Genomic DNA, 19,354 nt, shown 5'->3' with positions numbered 1-19,354 from the left:
AAGAAGAGGTCCCCGCGGTGCATACATCGGACACATATCAAGATATGGTGCCCGTGCGGAAGCTCCATCAGTAGCAGCCACAAGAGCAGAACGCACCCCACACCCCTACCGTCTCCATCGCCTCCTCCCCGTGCCCTGTGAGCAAACGAAGAGTGCGCACTTCCGGCCACCTTCCTCTCTCGCGTGCGCGAGATTAAGCTGCGGTTGCCAGCTCACCGTCGCACGCTTTCACTCGCACCCACAGCGTTCTGCCCACGGCGACGGTTTTATCGCCATTAGACTTTATACGGAACCTCATGACGATGGCGACGGCAAAAATGCACTTGGAGTGTCCATATAATTGCTATCGCAATAAAATTAGAAAACTAAACACCTTTCCAACTACTACTGGTATTTATTAAAACAACTGTTTCTGTTTCGCCACCATTGTGCAGTCCTGCAGCAGTTTCGACCACAGGCAACTGTGTTGCAGCTCATCTAAAATGTGACTGTACTTCCTGTTACGCATGTGCAAGCTGCTCAACCTTGGTGGGGGCAGATCAAGAAGTGACCAGAAACAAAAAGCTTTTTCGAAGGCAAATATCTTAACATTGCAAAATTATCATCAAGTACTAAAATGCCACAGCAAGTGATCAGTAGATATGGAAACACAGACTACAACATCACGTGGTACATAAAGGAAGCTTTAAACCAGAATGAACAGTCCTGTTTGATATAAGTTCATTCAGGCATGTCACTTCTGAACAGTAGCTCGCCAAGTTCTCCTTTTACCTTAGCTTTTTTAGCTTGTTGGCCTACAAGGTGTCTGAATCAAGAAATCGGAAACATAATTGTGCACTTGAAGGTTGCATCATTAGGTAATAATTAATCTGGCTTGAACTGAAGTATTAGGGTTAGTTAGGATCCCTAACACTTTTCAGAGGCCAGACGTGCAACTAAAATGTCACTGTCCAGATAGATTACCAAAAAGAGTCGATACTGACAACTGGGTTCTGGCTCATTTCCCTTAATATTTCAACAACTTAAGCCCTCTCAGTAGAGGTGTAGGAAAGTTAGCGTATAATGTACAAATTTTGTTTTTTACTTAGTCAAAACCAAATTTTTACACTTTCTTCAGATAAAATATCCTCCGTGCAGCATCGCCACCGGCATGAGCTCGTGGTTGCTGTCCTTGGCCGAACGCTTGTGACTGCTACCCGTTCGCCTGCATCCGTTGCTATTAAACCTCTTAGCAAGTGGTGGAGGTGCTGGGTTTCGACCACCCTGGAACTGCGGAGTCGCACTCTACCCCCCATCATGCCCGAGGATGCAAGCGGCACTCCTCCCACCCCTCCACCGGCGCCGCCCACCCTGGTTTGTGCCGGCGCCTTGCATCTGCGAGATCCCCCTATCTTCTCCGGCACAGATGAAAAAGACGTTGAAGATTGGATCTCCTCATACGAGCGAGTGAGTGCCAATAACCATTGGGACGATGCTACCAAGTTGAGAACCGTAGCATTCTATCTCTCGGACGTTGCGAAACTATGGTTTCTCAACCATGAAGGCGACCTCACTACGTGGTTGGTCTTCAAGACCATGTTTACCCAAGTTTTCGGTCGGCCAGCAGTACGAAAGCTCCGTGCAGAACACCGTTTGCGCACACGATCCCAAGAGAGCGGAGAGAATTTCACGAGCTACATTGAGGACATTCTTGACCTTTGCAAACGGGTGAACGCGTCGATGTCGGAGGAGGAGAAGATCAAACATATAATGAGGGGTATTGAGGACGACGCATTCCAAATGTTATTATCGAAGAGTCCTCGCACTGTCGTTGAAGTGATCGAATTGTGTCAGAGTTACGACGAGTTGCGCAGGCAACAGCTTCACACCAGACGTCCCCCTGCGCCCGCCGACTGTGTCCAGCCTTGGTGTCAGCGACGACCATGCTGCCCTGTTTCTGAAGATTCAGGAATTCGTTCGCGCAGAGGTTGCTCGCCAGCTATCTTTGATGTCTTGCGTCCCGGAACCACCACCCGCTTTGGCACCTACAATCCGCGACTTCATCCAGGAGCAAGTTTCGCAAGCCATTCCTCCAGCACGTGATCCGACGCCAGTCAATGCACCTCTCACGTACGCAGAAGCAGTTGCCCGACCTCGCCCACAAACGCTCTCGCCGCCCGCTATGCATCGACCACCGACCTTTTCGCCGCATCCTATGCCGTTACCAGATCGACAGCATTTTCCGACTTCTCAGCCACGAGTCGGAGCTTACCCCCAACAATGGCGCACCTTCGATGACCGTCCAATATGTTTTGCTTGTGGTGGTGCTGGTCATGTGGCGCGCCATTGCCGTCGTCGCATGCTTTCTTTCCCGAACATCTGGCGAGCGCCACCGTTCCCCGCTCAATTTTCATCGTCGCCTTCCAGCCTTCCTACCTCTTCATTTTGTCCTGATCGCTCACCCGCGCCTACCCGCCGCTCACCATCTCCACGTCGTCGCTCGCTTTCTCCGATGCGTCGCCGTGCCGGACCCGAGCAGGAAAACTGAAGGCCGCAGTTCCCGAGGCACGAACTGCGTCTACGTCGCAATGCTCAAGTCCTCGTCCCTCTCCAGCCAACGTAATTGAAGTGTATGTCGAAGGCGTCGCCGTCCTGGCACTTGACAATACAGGAGCCGCAGTATCTGTAATTTCCGCCAAACTCTGTCGCATACTAAAAAAAGTTCTGACGCCTTTATCCGACCTCTCCCTTCGAACCGCAACCGCTGAAAACATTACGCCTCTCGCTGCATGTACTGCTCGAGTCTTCATTCAAGGAGTTCTGTATACCGTCGAATTCGTCGTCCTGCCCTCGTGTTCCCATGACATTATATTAGGCTGGGACTTCCTTGCAAATAATAACGCCGTTATTGACTGTTGCCACGCCGAACTTGAACTTTCTGCGCTTCACGATTTTGAGACAATCGACGACCACCCTTCTAGTGATAAACTTTTTGTGTCCGAAGACAATGCCGTTCCTCCGTGCTCTTCCCTGCTTGTCCCTGTGTCGTGCGCCGCTATTTCTGAGGGCACTGTTCTCTTTACGCCCTCTAAAGTGTTCCTTCGCCGCAAATGCTCTCCGCTGCCCTTTGCTCTCCTTACTCTTCGCAGTGGCGCCACGAAGATGCTCGTCGACAATCCCACGGCGTGCCCTTTACCTTTATTTCATGGCGAATGCCTAGGCCTTGTTCAGCCGGTCGACACCTTTTGCATCTTTGACGCTCCTGCGGCTTCTACTCCTACAGACCTTAGCGCACTTTCTTGTGACCCTGCGGTTGATCAGTCCCTGCGCGACGCTTTCAACCGCTCCATCGACGATGAAACGTCATCTTCACAAAGAAGCCAGCTGCTCGCTCTGCTTCAGAAGTTCCGCGCCTCTTTTGACAGCCCTGCTTCCGGTTTGGGTCGCACATCAACCGTTTTTCACCAGATAGATACCGGCAGTCATGCACTTCTACGGCAACGCCCTTATCGGGTATCCGCCTCGGAGCGCCGTGTAATTGATGACCAGGTTGATGACATGCTCAAGCGCGGGGTTGTACAGCCTTCGAACAGTCCCTGGGCGTCACCGGTCGTTCTTGTTAAGAAAAAGGATGGCTCTATTCGGTTCTGCGTCGACTACCGACGCCTGAACAAGATAACGCGCAAGGACGTTTACCCGTTACCGCGCATCGACGACGCCCTCGACTGTTTGCAGGGAGCGGAGTTCTTTTCTTCGCTGGATTTACGTTCCGGATACTGGCAAGTCCGTGCATATTCCGGATACTCCGTGCATATTTTTTAAGAAGCCGGGCCATTTATCTCCAGTTGCTTTCTATTTGTCTGATTAACAAAAATAGTATTGTTACACTGCTTTTGCCAGTCATGCTCCTACTTTAGCTGTTATGGCTTTTTTTTCTCTCTCCTTAAATGAGTGACAGCAACACAATGACATTTTGCTTGCATGAAGGCAAAAGGTTTTTTTTTTGCCCAATAACTAGAACATGATCATCGGAAAAGTTGTCGTCAAATAAGCAATGCGCATGTAAAAGAAAATCCAATATTAACTGCACTAAAAATAAGTACTTTGCGCATTTTTTAAATAAATTTATTGTGAAGAAGTGATGTGAAACAATAGTCAAGAAATCATTCCTATGCGGTAAACTGTCAAGAAATTGTGCAATGGACATAGGGGTCTTAATCAAATATCAACAAGACTTCCCTAAAGCTGACCCCAGATTATGAAGCACAAAAAGATAGCCTTTATTAAGGATGCACAGGGACTTGTCCTTTAGAAACTTGGCAGAGAATACACGTATCTGCCACCTAGGTCCTTCATCTACTGCTACCCGAGTGGTACATAATAAACGTGGTGCCATTAGTGCACATGGACACTTGTAATTTGAATCCCATTGCACAGCCACTTGTAACTTCTACAGGCTCACTAAAATGCACTGAAGGACAGTACAGTCAGGGTATATGGTATAGAAACTAACCATAAAGACCCCCTTCTGGTACTGCTTCAAAGGTGTCTAATGGAGGCTGGAGTGAAGCATATAATAGGTGCTACAAACACGGCAAGAGAATGTTGCATTCGTGACAGCTTCACACAACAATAGTGTATGAAACATGTTTGCTAAAATAACGTAAACACTACTGACCTCTCAAACATAAAAAAAAATTAAAAATAGAAAGGTGAGTGATTCCAGGTACACCATGCAGTACTACATTAAAAGGGTTAAGACACCAAAGTTTGAGGCTATAAAGAGCCTGCTGTAGGCTTCCTCTGTATGCAAGGACACTCAACATGAAGTGTTGGACACAGCAAACGTTTAAAATATATTTTAATTCGCTTCCATCAGGAGACTAGAAGGCGCGGTCATCACATAGACCGTCAGGTTACTCAGACGCATAGCCAACAGGCACAGCGGGATGAAATAAGGTAGCATGATCAGGCTTGTTCAGGCCTTCGTAATTAGCCGAATAACGTACGTGGCACCCTACTCAATTGGCAGGTAGCGGAGAAGACAACGATGGAACGCTTAATCAGAAAGGCTTACAAACAGGCAATAGGGCTACCGATCAACCCAAGCACGAGCAGGTTACTCGATCTGGGTCTACACAACACGCTGGGGAAATTGATAGAGGCAGAGAACACAGCGCATAGCGCAGCGAAGTACTAACCAGCAACTCAGCTACCATTTATTTCACAACTTTGGAAAGCTAGTCATACATCAGTTATTCATTCTTGGAAAGCTTCTTTACGACAAGGCTCCAAAAATGTTGAAAGGTTGTTTGTGCAACTTTTTTAGTGACAATCATCGATTTTGTGTTTAAACCGATCCTTTGTCCCTGATGGCCGTCTTAGCTGCACTTGTCAGTAAATGCATGAAATAAATATTCTCACTGTAAATATATAGGTTCACATTTGAATATTTAATACTGGCTTTGATATTCAGCACTAATTATGTGTATTTGATTTGTATTTGAAACAGCTGATATTTGTCCACCACTAATAAAAGATGCTCTTAAGTTTCACAATACATGGCATGTTTATCCTAATGAACTTGCATGAGCGTATAATAACTCTAATTTGATTCTTGTGGATCAACATCAGCACACCTTATCAAATGGCCAGCTATAAGACTATGCAGGACACTATTAATGTGTTTAAAGTGTTACACGTGATTGCATGAGGACTGAAGGTACAGCGGTATACAAAGCACAATCAGAGTTTATGTTCACATTGCAAGCATAACTACACCCATTACGTGTTGACCAAACATTGTAGGTACACATATACTTCAGACCATAGCCGAAAATAGCTGTTGAATGACAGAGCAAATCTACAGGGTCGCTTAGGAGAAACACCTCCATAGCAAGAAATCCTATAGAACTTTAACATTTATTGTATTCCACTGAAAACAAGAGTTTTACAAGAAACGTTAGGCAAATACCCATTGAAAAAGAACAGCTATTCAGGGATGTATTTCTAAAGGTAAGCTCCGAGCACATGCTGCATTGATATGAGGTGCCACCTCCAAATATGGCCGGCCCATATACTAGGTGTTTCTGCAAAAACATTTATAAATTTTCAGAAACTACCCGTGGCAGATAGCACAATTCTAAACCTTGAGCTGGATAGCTGAAACAGGTGGACATTATTTGCACAAGAAATCGAAATTCATCACTGGCTAGCCAACAAAAATTGCCCAACTTTTGAACTCATTATCTCTCAAGTACATCTACTTCTTAGTTTTCTTATACAAACTCATGCCCTGTATATTTACTTTAGCATGCAATATTGGTGAAAATGCCCTTCTGTGTTCATATTTTATTATATTTATGTTCTTGTATGTACTAGTGACCTATCACCAAGGCTTTACAGCTGTTGGCAGGCACTGAAGTAAACAATAAAGGAACGGAAATCTTACAGCACATGTTGCAATTTACAAATTGCAACCGGGTACTTGAAACGAATTCTTAGGATGACACCTATTTCAAGATATTATTTCCTGAACTTAGTGAAGAAATATATTGACGGTCAATTTACTCTTGTACTTCGGCGCATAAAACGGCGTTTTGTGAAAAAAGTAAGTGGAACGACAGTGCATTCTTACAAGTTTGGTGGCACATATCTCAAATATGTTGCCACCCATAGAATTCTTTTTTTTTCTTTTTTTTGCAGTCTCACCGGCTCCAATTTGTAAATTGCAATATGTGCCATAAAGTACTTGGTAAAAAACTTAATCAGTGAATTTGATTTGAGAGCAATGATATGGACACTCCAGGTGCATTTCTACTGTTGGGGTTGCTGTGAGGTTCCGTATAAAGTCAATGGGCAATAAAATCCAACTGTGGAGAGTCCTACTCGGCAGGCTATGGCGAGAATGCCTGTGGCAGCATGCTGTCAGGTGGGACACGCCCTGCTAGCTGTTGCTATTCCGGCTTTGGTCTTGCCTACCTCCTTCACTAAATTTCTGCATGCAGCTCTGGAGGCATGGCAGGCAGGCACTTAGACTCTTTGAAGTTGCCAGATTGCTCAGACAGTGCTCTGAAGCTGCAATACCGCTGGCTGCACCTGTGTAAAGAGTCCAGTTGGCACTTGTTTTAAACCTTCCAAAACCTTAATACAGTACCAGCGGAAAGTTTAGGTGCCAGACAAAGCAAAAAACAGCTTTTTCCGGCTGTTGCTCTGACTTAATTCGATAAGCATTCTTAGGATACTTTACATCCTTTTCAGTGGCTATCATTGTCTCTAACCACTTTCTAGCTGCCAACTGCATTCATTAGATTAATGGGCTGAGCCCCGTGCTGCTGTGCTGAAGGATACGGGTTCGAAACCAACTGTTAGAGCAACATGGGTCTTTGATTATGTGACACTGGGTATCTATTGCTCTTCCATGAACCTCTGATGCAAACTTTGCTTATTGGGTATATTGCCAGTGGGTACGTGGGGCACTCATCAATATAAAAATAAAAGAATCCTTTAGAAATTCTTTGGTGCTGGGTAGAATCAAACCCACATCATATATATTCAGACGCGTGTCATGCACAAACATTGTGGAGGCAATGCTAGATTGTGCGGTGTGTAGAGGGATGCCCGAGAAGAAAGCCTGGCTGCATTCACGCCTCAAACATTACCTGTTTTGACATTGGCAATACAGTTTGTCGTCACTACACTACTTTAATGCTAGTCACATTAGTGTTAACATTCATTGCGAGATCGGTTCTGCTGAAATTTTCTATTTTCTGAGCAGGTCTGAGTGACACATTAATAAGCATGATATGTTACACAGTGATATAAAAGCTAGCCAGCACATAATTTTAGCTTAATTTCAATGTATATGAATGAAATTGGTTCTAGGTGTTTTTGTTAAATTTCTTTCCTTGAGGAGGTTCTGTGGCATATGGTAAAGAAAGAATATAAATGTAATTTACTTTCAAAACAATAGAGTAGCCACAGTGCAGTGCTAATCTCGGAGCACTGTGGAACTTGCAGTTCTGGCCCAAAAGCTGTGAAATGTTAGGTCGTGAGAACCTTTGTGCAATCTTCAGTAAACCTGCGAGAAATATCATACTTTCATCAATTCATGCGACACATGTGACACGAGTGCCCGTGCACAACCACTTATTTGCCAGCCCGTATGTCTGGATACCTCGGCAGCTGATTTCGGCCCGAGGCAACAGCCACTGCACAATTTCAATACAGCATACCAGCTCTACTTGGTTTCCAGACACATGACATCACTGAACATCACCGATGGCTTCTCAGAAGTTGCAGTGCTCACTTTTTCATGTTGTTGCCTTGGTGCGCAAATGGCGACCAGTGTTATGGGGTTTGCTGATGCTCAACCACAAGTCTGACACTGGACATATAAAGCTCGAGAACAAACTCTGCTGAAGTATGTATTTTAGCTTGTGAACATTAAAGCTGGCACAATATTTTATTCTGTATTAAGACTGTTATCATGGTAGTCAGGTTGTATTAATAAATAAAAGGTTGTTACTAAAACATAAGCATTGCAACTAGGAAGCACAATTATGTGATATGTGAACTCCACTAACAATGCGTTGTTAAATTTGTGCAAAAGACAAGAAATTTGGCACATACTACTGTGCCCTGTCTCAACTGTATTGTTACAGGGAGATTTACAGAAAAGGGGGTTTGCCTACACTATGTACAAAGAGACCAAAAGTGGGGCAGCAACAACGAAGATGGAGGGCCATAGACCTTACTTCTTCCTCCTTTTGTCTGCTCTACACTTCAGCATCTTCTTTATCCACCAGATAACTGGCGCATAACACTACTCTTCGGCCTGTGAAAGCATCGACTCGGTACACGTGAACAAAAAACTATATGAAGGTATTAAGAGGTGTCCGGGGCACGATAGGGCTTGAGACGGACAACGTGTACAATGTCCCTACAGGAATGAGCAGATGATGACGAAGGCAGCAGTGGAACGATTCCATAAGTGACCTCAGTCACTTGGCAGCACACGAGATATGAACCGGTGTATTGGAAGAGCAGTTTTTCGGGCAGTCGGACACAGTGGTGCCCCCCCCCCCCCCCCGAGGCCAAGTTAACCCCCCACCCCCCTTTTGTTTAACCCCTTTTCTTTCCTTGCGCCTTTGAGTACTGCAACTAAGATGTAAGACGCGCAATCGTCTGCACACTCGCAAACATGCGCAAAAAGCACATTATTTTACAATTTCCCGTGAAGAAATCGAAATTAGTGCTGTTTAGATGGTATTGGCAAACTGTCAACCCCCCCCCTGGCAGAGATCCTGGGTGCGCTACTGGTCGGACACGTCATGCTGGGGACCACAGGAGGACGAGCAATCCAGGGACAAAGTGGGTAGTCCTTTGATGTCTGTTGTAGCGAGACTGCAGGTGGATTTCAGACTCAGAAAATTGAGTGTGAGTACTTGATGTGCATTGTTGGCACGGGCAATATTCTCTCGAGCATAATCAGTGGGTGGGCACCCAGAAGGTACCAGGGTGTCCATGGGTAATGTAGGGTTGCGACCGTATAAGAGAAAAAAATGGCGAATAACCAGCGGTCTCATGCATGGAAATGTTGTAAGCAAATGTCACAAAGGGTAATGCAGTGTACCAATCCTGGTGGTCGTCAGACACATGCATGACCAACATGTCAGTAAGTGTTGGGTTCAGGTGTTGTGTCAAGCCATTCGTCTGTGGATGCCAGGCCGTAATCAATTTATGTTGCGTCGTGCAGGATTTTAGAATGTCATCGATCAACCTCGACAGGAACTGTCAGCCCCTGTCAGTTGGCAGTTGCCGAGGAGCCCCATGCTGGAATATGACATTACGCAGCAAGAAGTTCGCAATGTCGGTGGCACAGCTAGAGGGAAGTGCATGCATAATGGTACACCACATCAGATAATCTGTGGAAATGGTGACCCACTTGTTTCCAGAGGCGGATAGGGGAAACGGACCAAGTAAATTGAGGCCGACATGGTGAAATGGCTAATATGGAATGTCCAGAGGCAGAAGATGGCATGCAGGCGGCAGTGTCGACTTCTTCCGGCACTGACAAAGGTTGCACAAGCCCACGTAATGGCACACTAAGCGGTACATCCCAGGCCAATAGAAACGGCAGCGTGCGCTGTCATATGTGCGTAACACGCCGAGACGTCCCACCGTTGGGTGCATTGTGAAGCTGTGCCAGGACAGTGGAACGGATATGAGCTGGGATGACTAACAGGACTGGACCGTTAGGGAGAAAACTTTTGGAGTACAAAAAGGCAGACGGAATGATCAGGAGCGTGGGAGTGCAAAGTTTCAATGATCGTGTGTAACGACGCATCAAAGAGTTGTTCAGCAACGATGTTGAAGAGTTGAAAGATGGAAAGAACACAAGGGCTGGAGTCGCTCAGGGTAGTGTACGGTGGATCTACGGGGTATCTGGAGAGGCAGTCGGCATCCTGGTGCAAGCGGCGAGACTTGTAAACAACACTATATGAGTATTCTTGAAGTCGCAGTGCCCAACGACCAAGGCGACCAGTGGGGTCTTTGAGAGAAGACAGCCAGCATGGTGGTCAGTAATGACGGTGAAGGGTCAGCTGTAGAGGTAAGAGCAAAACTTGGCAATGGCCCAAACTAGAGCGAGACACTGTCTCTTAGTGAACAAATAGTTTTGCTCAGCTGAAGAAAGAAGGCAGCTGGCATAAGCAATAACGCTGTCCTGGCTATGCTGGCGTTGGGCTAGAACTGCGCCGATTCCGTAGCCAATGGCGTCGGTACAGATTTCTGTGGGCACAGATTCGTCGAAGTGAGCCAACACTGGTGGTGATTTCAGCATTCCAATCAGCTGTGAGACAGCAGACGTTTCTGCAGGACCCCGAGAAGAGGTCGCGTTTTTCTTAAGAAGGCAAGTGAGGGGCCCCCATGTTATTTTTCAAAAATCTTTCACAAACCACCAAAAATACAAACACAAGCCAAAAAAAGGAATGGACGTTCTGAGTAGAGCGAGGTGTTGGAAAGTTGGCAACGCTGCTAACTTTGGCAGGGTCGGGCCGTATACCTGTAGCATCGACAAGATGGCCAAGTACAGTGATCTCTCAGTGGCCGAAGAGGCATTTGACAGAGTTAAGTTGAACACCTGCATTGCGAAGGATGTACAGAATAGCCGAGAGTATATTTAGTTGACTGGAGAATGTAGGTGAAAAAATGAGGTCATCTAGAAAGCACAGGTAAGTAGAGCACTTGAAACCGTGAAGAAGGGAGTCCATCATTCTTTCGAATGTTGCTGGGGCACCGCACAAGAAAATTGTCATAACTTTGTACTGGTAGAGCCCATCAGGTATTATAAAAGCGGTCTTCTCCTTGTATTTTTCGTCGACGGCGATTTGCCAATAGCCGGACCGAAGGTCTATAGAAGAAAAGTACTTTGCACCATGCAAAGAGTCAAGGGCGTCGTCAATGCGCAGGAGAGGGTACACGTCCTTCTTAGTAATCTTGTTTAGATGCCGATAGCCGACACAGAACCGCCAGGTGTCCTTTTTTCTAATAAGCACAACAGGGGATGCCCAAGGACTCATAGGTTGTTCGATGATGTCCTTTGTAAGCATTCTTTTCTTACTTCCATTTGAATTACGCGCTGTTCAGTCTTAGACACTCGGTAAGGACACCTATGGATGGGACACATTCCTGGTGTCAATGCGATGAGTCACAACTTTTGTCTAGCTGAGATGGGGTGAAGCAAAATCGAAAATGTCGCTGGAAGCGGCTAGCAAGTGACGAAGATCGTCAGACTGAGCAGCTGAAAAGTCTGGGGCAATCATTGCGTCAAAATGGGCGTCAAACAAAGTACCGGTGTCAGGACTTCCAGAAGACTGGGGAGCATCGATAGTAAGGGCCACAGGGTCGTGTGCGTCTAAAGGCGCTATGCTGCCCAGCATGATAACTTCAGGAACTGTGGTGTGAGTCCAAAGTTCAGAATAGGGATACATGCCCGGATCGCAGAAACAGTCACAACGGAGTGAGGGAGGGCTACACGCCTTGTTAAAAGAGAGCCTAGGGAAGGAGAGATGACATAGTCGCCGTCACAATCCGCAGGATCTGAGGTCAGTGTGACATACGTCGTGGTAGCTGGTCGAAGGCAAACAAATTCGGCGCCAGATACATACAGTGGTGACTCGGTGTAGAGATCGGGCACAGAAGGAAGTGCCAACTTTGGTGGGCCAATACTTCTTCTGCGCTCGTGGTGTCATGTGTGTTTTCTTTCTTGTGTCCTCATTTTTTTCGCGCAGTTTATAAACGTCTAGAAGAGCAGTCGATGAGGGCAGAATGGGTACTCAGGAAGTCATGGCCAAGGATGACTTCATGTGGACACTGGTGCAGAACGACGAATAGAGCTGAGGTCTGGCAGCTGGCGAAGCTCACATGCCCAGTGCACATCCCAACGATGCAAGATCTACCACCGTCGGCTACACGAATGACAGGTAACGCCACGGGCATCAGAACCTTGCGGAGAAAATGAGAAAGGCGAGCACTCATAACCGGTAATTGTGCACCCGTGTCTATGAGCGCCAAAACAGGCACGCCATCCACTTCTATGTCCAAAAGGTTTCGTTGGGTGGCCAGGGTCAAAACAGAGAATTTCCGGGTCGGTTGGCCAATGCAGCATCACCTCCGGCAGCTGCACTAGTCAGTTTTCGAAAGAGGGGCCGCAAGGGTATGGTGACGGTGATCGACGTGCAATCAGTGAGTGAGTATGCCGGTTCTGTGGGGACGGCAAGCGGCAGTCGTAGCGTGGAGTCACAGCAGCAACATCACAGAGTGGCAGGTCATTGCTGGCATGAAAGGGCAAGGACCAGCTGTTTTTCGGGCAATAAGTGTACATAGAACGAGGAGACGAAAGCCGACGATAGTGACAATGGCAGGAAATATGACCTATTCCATTGCAGTTAAAGCATATTGGCTTGTCATCATGTGTGCGCCACTGGTTTGGGCGACGGTATCTGAGGTAAGTCGATTGTGGGCGTGGATCCAGCTCGAAAGAAATTGCTGACCGTAGGCTACTTACAGAACAGATCGGACGGATGCCTGCATTCGCCAGCACTTCGCGTACGACAGCTTGAATCAGAGATACTGCCGGGCGGGACTCGTCGTAAGATTGTGCCTGAGGAACCGATGCAGACGACGGAACTGATCAATCTTGCGCTGGACAAGACACAGCAAGCTTTTGGCACCAGGTGGCTGGGCGTCTTCACACAATGAGCTAGCAGCGGTATTAGGGAGCCAAACGAATTGTTGGGAGACACGACGGCTCTTTGCTTCTTCGAAGCTTCGGCACTCTCTTATAATGTCATCGATGGTCAAGCAGTCCTTGTATACGAGTAAACTAAAGGCGTCGTCGGCGATGCCTTTAAGAATGTGGCTAACTTTGTCAGCATTGGGAATTTTGTCGTCGACCCACCGGCAGAGTGCTAATATCTCTTAAATGTACACATCGTATGGTTCAGTAGATGTTTGGGCCCGGCACGAAAGTTCCTTCTTGGCGGCTTGCTGGCGCCCAAATGGCTTCCCAAACAGTTCATGCAGTTTTTGCTTGCAGGTGTCCCAACTGGTCAATTCCTCATGTGTTTAAAACCAAACATGGGCCAGGCCGTTCCCTTGAGGTAATAGATGATGTTAGCGAGCATAATAGTCAGGTATTTGTATTCTTGACTCTTTTGTATTCGATCAGCCAGTCTTCGACGTCCATGTTGTCAGCGCCCGAGAAGGTGCCAGGGTCTCGGAGTTGGGTCAAGACAATCGTTGCTGTGGTAGCTGATGCAAAAGCAGCGGGCCTCTCAGTCAACATGGTCGAATGGACCAAGAGATATCCGCTGCGAAGTTCCGTGATGTGCTCGTGATGTACCTTGCAACTCCATCAAGATGTTACGGGGAGATCTACAGAAAAGGGAGTTTATTTACATTATGTACAAGGAGACTAAAAGTGGGGCAGCAACAACAAAGATGGCAGACCATAGACCTCACTTCTTCCTCTTGTTTGCTCTACGCTTCAGCATTTCTTTATCCACCAGGCAAGTGGCTCATAACAGTATGTTTCTGTTTTCTTTGCTGAATTGTTATCTTATGAGTCATTTCAAGAAACTTATTTAGTCACGAACAGTGGCGCACCGACGGGTGGGGGGTTTGGGGGTTGTAACCCCCCCCCTGAGGCCGACTTAACCCCCCCTTTTGTTTAACCTCTTTTCTTTCCTTGCGCATTTGAGTACTGCAACTAAGACGTAAGACGCGCAATGGTCTGCACACTCGCGAAAAGCGAATTTTTTTACTATTTCCTATGAATAAATTAAAATTAGTGCTGTTTAGATGGTATTGGCAAACTGTCAACCCCCCCCTGGCCGAGAACCTGGGTGTGCTACTGGTCACGAACACATTTTAGGCCAATCATCCAAATTTCGATATGGTGAGATAAGTGAAGTGAGATGAAGACACTCTGTGCCTTCATCTACAAAACTCTACGAAAATCTACAAAAACTCTACGGTTGAGAGAGCCGTAAATCTCTCAATGAAGTTTATAAATAGTTTATGGGCGTAAAAAAAAATAGATCAATCAGTTCATCTACAAGAAAACCTCAAGCCCCTGACCTTTAGGCCTTCTCCTCCGAGTGACAGGACATGTGGCGCAAGAGGTTGTCTTTCCGCGCAAAGGATGCACCGCAGTGGACGCAGGGAAAGGCCCGCTCTCCAGTGTGGGTGCGCAGATGCCGTGTCAGGCTGTTATTCTGAGTGAATGCTTCTGGGCACAGGTGGCACTGGTAGGGGCGCTCTCCTGTGTGGGCGCGCACATGGCGTTTCAGGCTGCCACTCTCAGTGAATGCTTCCGAGCACAGGCGGCACTGGTAGGGGCGCTCTCCCATGTGGGTGCGCACGTGATCTTTCAGGTGCCATTTCTGAGTGAATGCCTCCGAGCAGAGGTGGCACTTGAAGGGACGCTCGCCCGAGTGTATGCGTAGGTGTTGGGTCATGTGCTTCTTGTGCTCAGTCTTGTAAGTGCACTGCCGGCAGGAATGCAGGCGGCCACATACGGACACAAGTGTAAGGTACTGCTCCGAAGATGGCAACGGCAAGGAATCTGAAAAGTGAAAGGGAGCATATGAAATCAAGGTAGCAATCTGTCATATATTTGCAACCAAAGTGCTACATCTGGCTATCAAAAAGTGTTCCCACACTTGAAGGCAAGACACTTGATAACCTTGGCCTGGCAACCCAAATATTTGTCTCATGACAAGAGTGCACTGATGCAGTACAGGTCTCTCAAATTTCTCTGTATACATTTCTGTAAACAATTATTAACAGTAAGGGGGAAACAGAAGACAGAAAACTGCAAGTGGGCTTCACCCCAAGCCTATGGCTCCATTTTTACGGACAGTTCTATTCATATGTTAACCATAGGTGCACATTTTATTTGATTTACACCATGTGTGTGACACCACTGCAGCCGGAGAGATTGCTTCGGTATGTCTCCTCCGAGCATACTTTAAAAAGAAAGTGAGTCAGGTGCAAAACTTCTTCCTGGTCCTGTGCTCCTGCTCTATACCAACAAATGACGCTTGCTGCCTGTTATTCAGAGTCGGCCGAAGACATTTAGCTAGAAACTTTGTACTTAATACCAAAACACAGCAATAAGTTTTCTGGCAAGTTGCCTGTAGGCAACACTCAACAAAGGGTTAGTCAAATTACTTTTGTACGTAACACTGCAGTACAGAAGGATTTATACAACGCAGCACAACAAAAACATCAACTGATGTTTTATATGCGTTAGACCACATGACGCATATAAAATGAAATATTATAATCAAAAGAAACAAACATGAAATGATAAATATTCCAAACTAAATAAAGAATAAACACGGCATCATGATTACACTGACACCATTTTTACAGGTGTCTTTAATAGTGCATTGTAAACACTTTCTATGATCCTGTCTCATTCCTTCAGCGACACCAATATGAAATGGCAGCGCCCCCACCCAAGCACACACACACACACAAACACGCTATTGCACATATATATGAAAGCACTCAATATTCCGCACTATATATTACATTTTCTGCTTGTACATTGCAGTTTATTTTTTTTTTTATCCGGATGATTACATATCAGTAAGTGCAATAACCCCCTCCCCAGTTTTTTCATGATTTTAGTAATATGACAGGGGCAGCAAGCTAATTTGCCATTACATTCGTTCAAGATAAGAGCAGCATAGGTGGCAATCAATAAACAGTCATATCTCCTGTCACAATGGTAAATCAATCGAAGATCAAACTGCTGTGTCATGGAGCAAAAAAAAAAAAAAAAAGGGTGGATTCTGTTCGAGAATCTGACGAGCTGGTTTAGAGTTGAAGCCCAAGCAATACAACTTGTTCTGATGCTTTTTCAGGCGACATGGACACATCTGCAACAGCAGAAGGATCACTGTTAGAGTCAGAAAACACTAACAGTTATATCCACAGTTTTTTTTTCTTAGTACTGACATACGCATTTAGGTTGGGGCATAATGCTTTGCTTCACAATATAGTACCCCAATCTCGTATATCTATTACCAACAATTATTCATTCACTTGTGCCGGGCCTACTCGATAGAACAAGTAACTTTTTTTCCGTACGAAAAAATCAATGTTTTGTACATTAAGTTTGCTACGCACTCAGTCTTGATCACGTTGGCTCCTATTTCGAACATCCACTGTCTCAATGCCAGCACTCAGTGCATCAAAAGTGTGATTGGCGAGTACTGGTGATGCCTCTAATACTCTAACCGAACATGACATCTATTACATCCATCTTTCACACCTTCAGAGAAAAACGGTTTTTGAACAAGAATAAACATTTACCCAGCTTGCAGCCAGGACATAAATGCTCATCAATGTCACTGTTCTTCAAATTTATTTCAATTACAATTTCTTTCGATTTCTAAATTGTACAAAACTTCACAGAACAGCAAAGACACCTTGCCATGATGTAATGCAGGAAGCCTTTTTTGGTTGGGGAATAACGCAATGTGATCCACAATACGTCCAAATGTGTACTGCTGTCGCTTGCTTGAAAACACCAGTCAGTCGGACATACCTGCAGGCTAGCAAGTGATGAAGTACACATGTATAAACAGAATGAAGTTCCTGGCATTGCACTGCAGTTTCACATCACTTGGCTGCACCCCTGACACTAATGCATGTGTCATTTCTGTGGTCTGTCCCCAATCGACCGTATTGTCTAGCAGACATACAGCTGGGCTACATCTTTCGCCCCTACGCAATAAACTTTACTATGTGTGGGTTCTTGAAGATAGTTTATTTTTAGAGAAAATATAACTGAGAATTCTCGCTCTGACCAAGTTTCTCACGCTGGTTTCAAAAATCTAATTAGATTTTGCATAGCGGCCAATAGTTCCAGATATAATTAAAACTAATTAGGTATTCCTTATCTGTACAACAGCAAGGACACTACCAGCCAGGAAGTTAACTTTGATGTATGGCTTTATACTACAAACTGTAAGGAAAACAAATGTAGGAGTACTTCTTTTACATGGCAGGTGTTAACAATTCTACAGCAACTTAATGTTCAATGTTAAGAAATGGCCATCATGTGTTGCAATTAGTGGCCAACTTACAAATTTCAAAAGCCGAGATTTACAAATCTGCCCTAGACTTTCGAGCTACACGCATGTAACTACATGCTACAGTAAAAATAATGGCTCAATGTAACCTGAAGCTCGAGATATCGCTTCGTCAAGTTTACATGAACACCAACACAAGATTTTGAGAGAGCACAAAAAAGAAAGAAAAGCTTATTTTTTAAACAGAACCACTACAAAATATTACAATATTTACAACTGCCATTGCGTTGGCACTGCGTCTTTCTTCGTTGGCATTACTCAAGAAAAGCTTCATCAGACAAGCGCTTATACACAAGTGCCTCATATACACGGGGTGGCAGATTGTGGCGGTGCTTCGGAGCAGGCTCCCCTTTGGCCTTTGCAGCATTTTGTCGACTCTATGATTCTGGGCCTTCTGAACAGCGAGAGCTATGCAACATCACATCATTCGAAGTATTGTGGTGGTATGTGGCCATGACTGCCCTATGCATGGCCTTTGCATCACCCTTGTGCAATTTGAAGACCCAACGATAATAATTACTGAGCTTAGTAATTAGGTCACCAGTTAGCCACTCTTGCCTCCAAGGCTGCCAGTTCCAGAGCACTTCTGCTTTGATTCAAAGAGGGTGCAGAGCACAGTGCCGATTCTCTTGTCAACATGATTCACACAATTGTCCTTTCCTACAGCTATGTAACCATTCAATTGGGCTTCTTGCAGGGCAAGGAAGATGCGGCTGTCATCATGCGAAAATAGAGTCGTGTACCACATCTTATGCTTTTCGTGTACCGCATCTTATGCTTTTACAGTGCCCCTTCAAAAAGGATCAGTGCAACTTCAACTTCCATCTCACCGGCTTTCTCACTGGTGTTTTTCTGGCACACATGATCCTTCTTCCAAGCCTGGTAGGTCGGGTCGTCATGTTTTGGTACTCGTTTGCACACAGCACAAAAATTGCGGAGCACCAGAAAATTAAGGATGAAGCCTGTGAACAGGTCAATCACTGTCACAGAGCGGCATATTTTCTAGAGTTTTCGAGTGGCTTTGACGCTGATTAGCGACACGCCGAATTACGGGCGTCAAAAACGTGGGGTCCTCATTGTGCAGCATATAATTGCGAGACATCGACATGCCGAATTACGGGCGTCAAAAGCGTCGTGGCCTCACGGGGTGGCATCTCGATTCAAGACGCTACACGCCGATTACGGACCCAGAAGTGTGCGTGTACGTCCGCGTGGTAGTGCCGGGCTCGACCTTGGCCCTTGACCTTGGCGGAGAGGAGAATCTACCGGCCCTCGTCCATAGTGAAAGGGGCACGGCCAAGACCTTTGGGAGGAGTTGTGAATTAATTAGGTGAACTCTGCATACTGACAGTTCCCCTACATAGAGAACTAGGGAAAGGAGAGGCTATTTAAGCGCAGGTTTTGGGCCCTGCTGATTAGTCTAGAAGCTGAACCTATGCGCTGCTGAGATGCCGTCGGGGGGCTAGTGCCTTCCAGTATCGCCTGGGCCGCCTGGCCACGTCGGAACTCCGAGGAACTAGTTGACGTAAGAGACGACAAACCAACGTCTGTGACGAAGCTCACGGTAGTTCGCCTCAAGTTAGCTCAACTTGCTTGAGAGAAGACGTCAAATCTAGACTCCCGGTAAACCCAGCCCAGCAATCGCATCCACCTCAACGAGATCGGACCGCCAGCATTCTTCGGGAAAGCTCTGTGCACAGACT

At 46.1% G+C, this 19,354-nt stretch overlaps 1 protein-coding gene and 1 pseudogene across 1 annotated transcript; both read right to left on the bottom strand.

Annotated features, from left to right (window-relative positions):
• LOC125941145 (zinc finger protein Xfin-like) overlaps positions 1-19,354 on the bottom strand; it is a 181,175-nt pseudogene that overhangs the window by 8,612 nt on the left and 153,209 nt on the right.
• LOC119431073 (zinc finger protein 37 homolog) lies at positions 14,625-18,399 on the bottom strand. Its single transcript, XM_037698531.2, has 2 exons — positions 18,210-18,399; positions 14,625-15,109 (listed from the first exon to the last, which is right to left on the bottom strand). Exons 1-2 carry the CDS (start codon positions 18,397-18,399, stop codon positions 14,625-14,627), a joined length of 675 nt encoding a protein of 224 aa, XP_037554459.2.

The sequence above is a fragment of the Dermacentor silvarum genome, chromosome 10, assembly GCF_013339745.2.
Source record: "Dermacentor silvarum isolate Dsil-2018 chromosome 10, BIME_Dsil_1.4, whole genome shotgun sequence".
In the NCBI taxonomy this organism is placed as follows: domain Eukaryota; kingdom Metazoa; phylum Arthropoda; class Arachnida; order Ixodida; family Ixodidae; genus Dermacentor; species Dermacentor silvarum.
Note: the sequence above shows the minus strand (reverse complement) of the source record. Positions and strands in the feature narration are given on the sequence as shown.

What these genes read in the sequence shown, in the direction of transcription:
- LOC119431073 (XM_037698531.2), bottom strand. Translation starts at nt 18,399, where the DNA reads ATGTGGTACACGACTCTATTTTCGCATGATGACAGCCGCATCTTCCTT. An exon ending in TGGAACTGGCAGCCTTGGAG is followed by an intron (nt 15,110 to 18,209) that starts GCAAGAGTGGCT and finishes TTCACTTTTCAG; the next exon opens with ATTCCTTGCCGTTGCCATCT.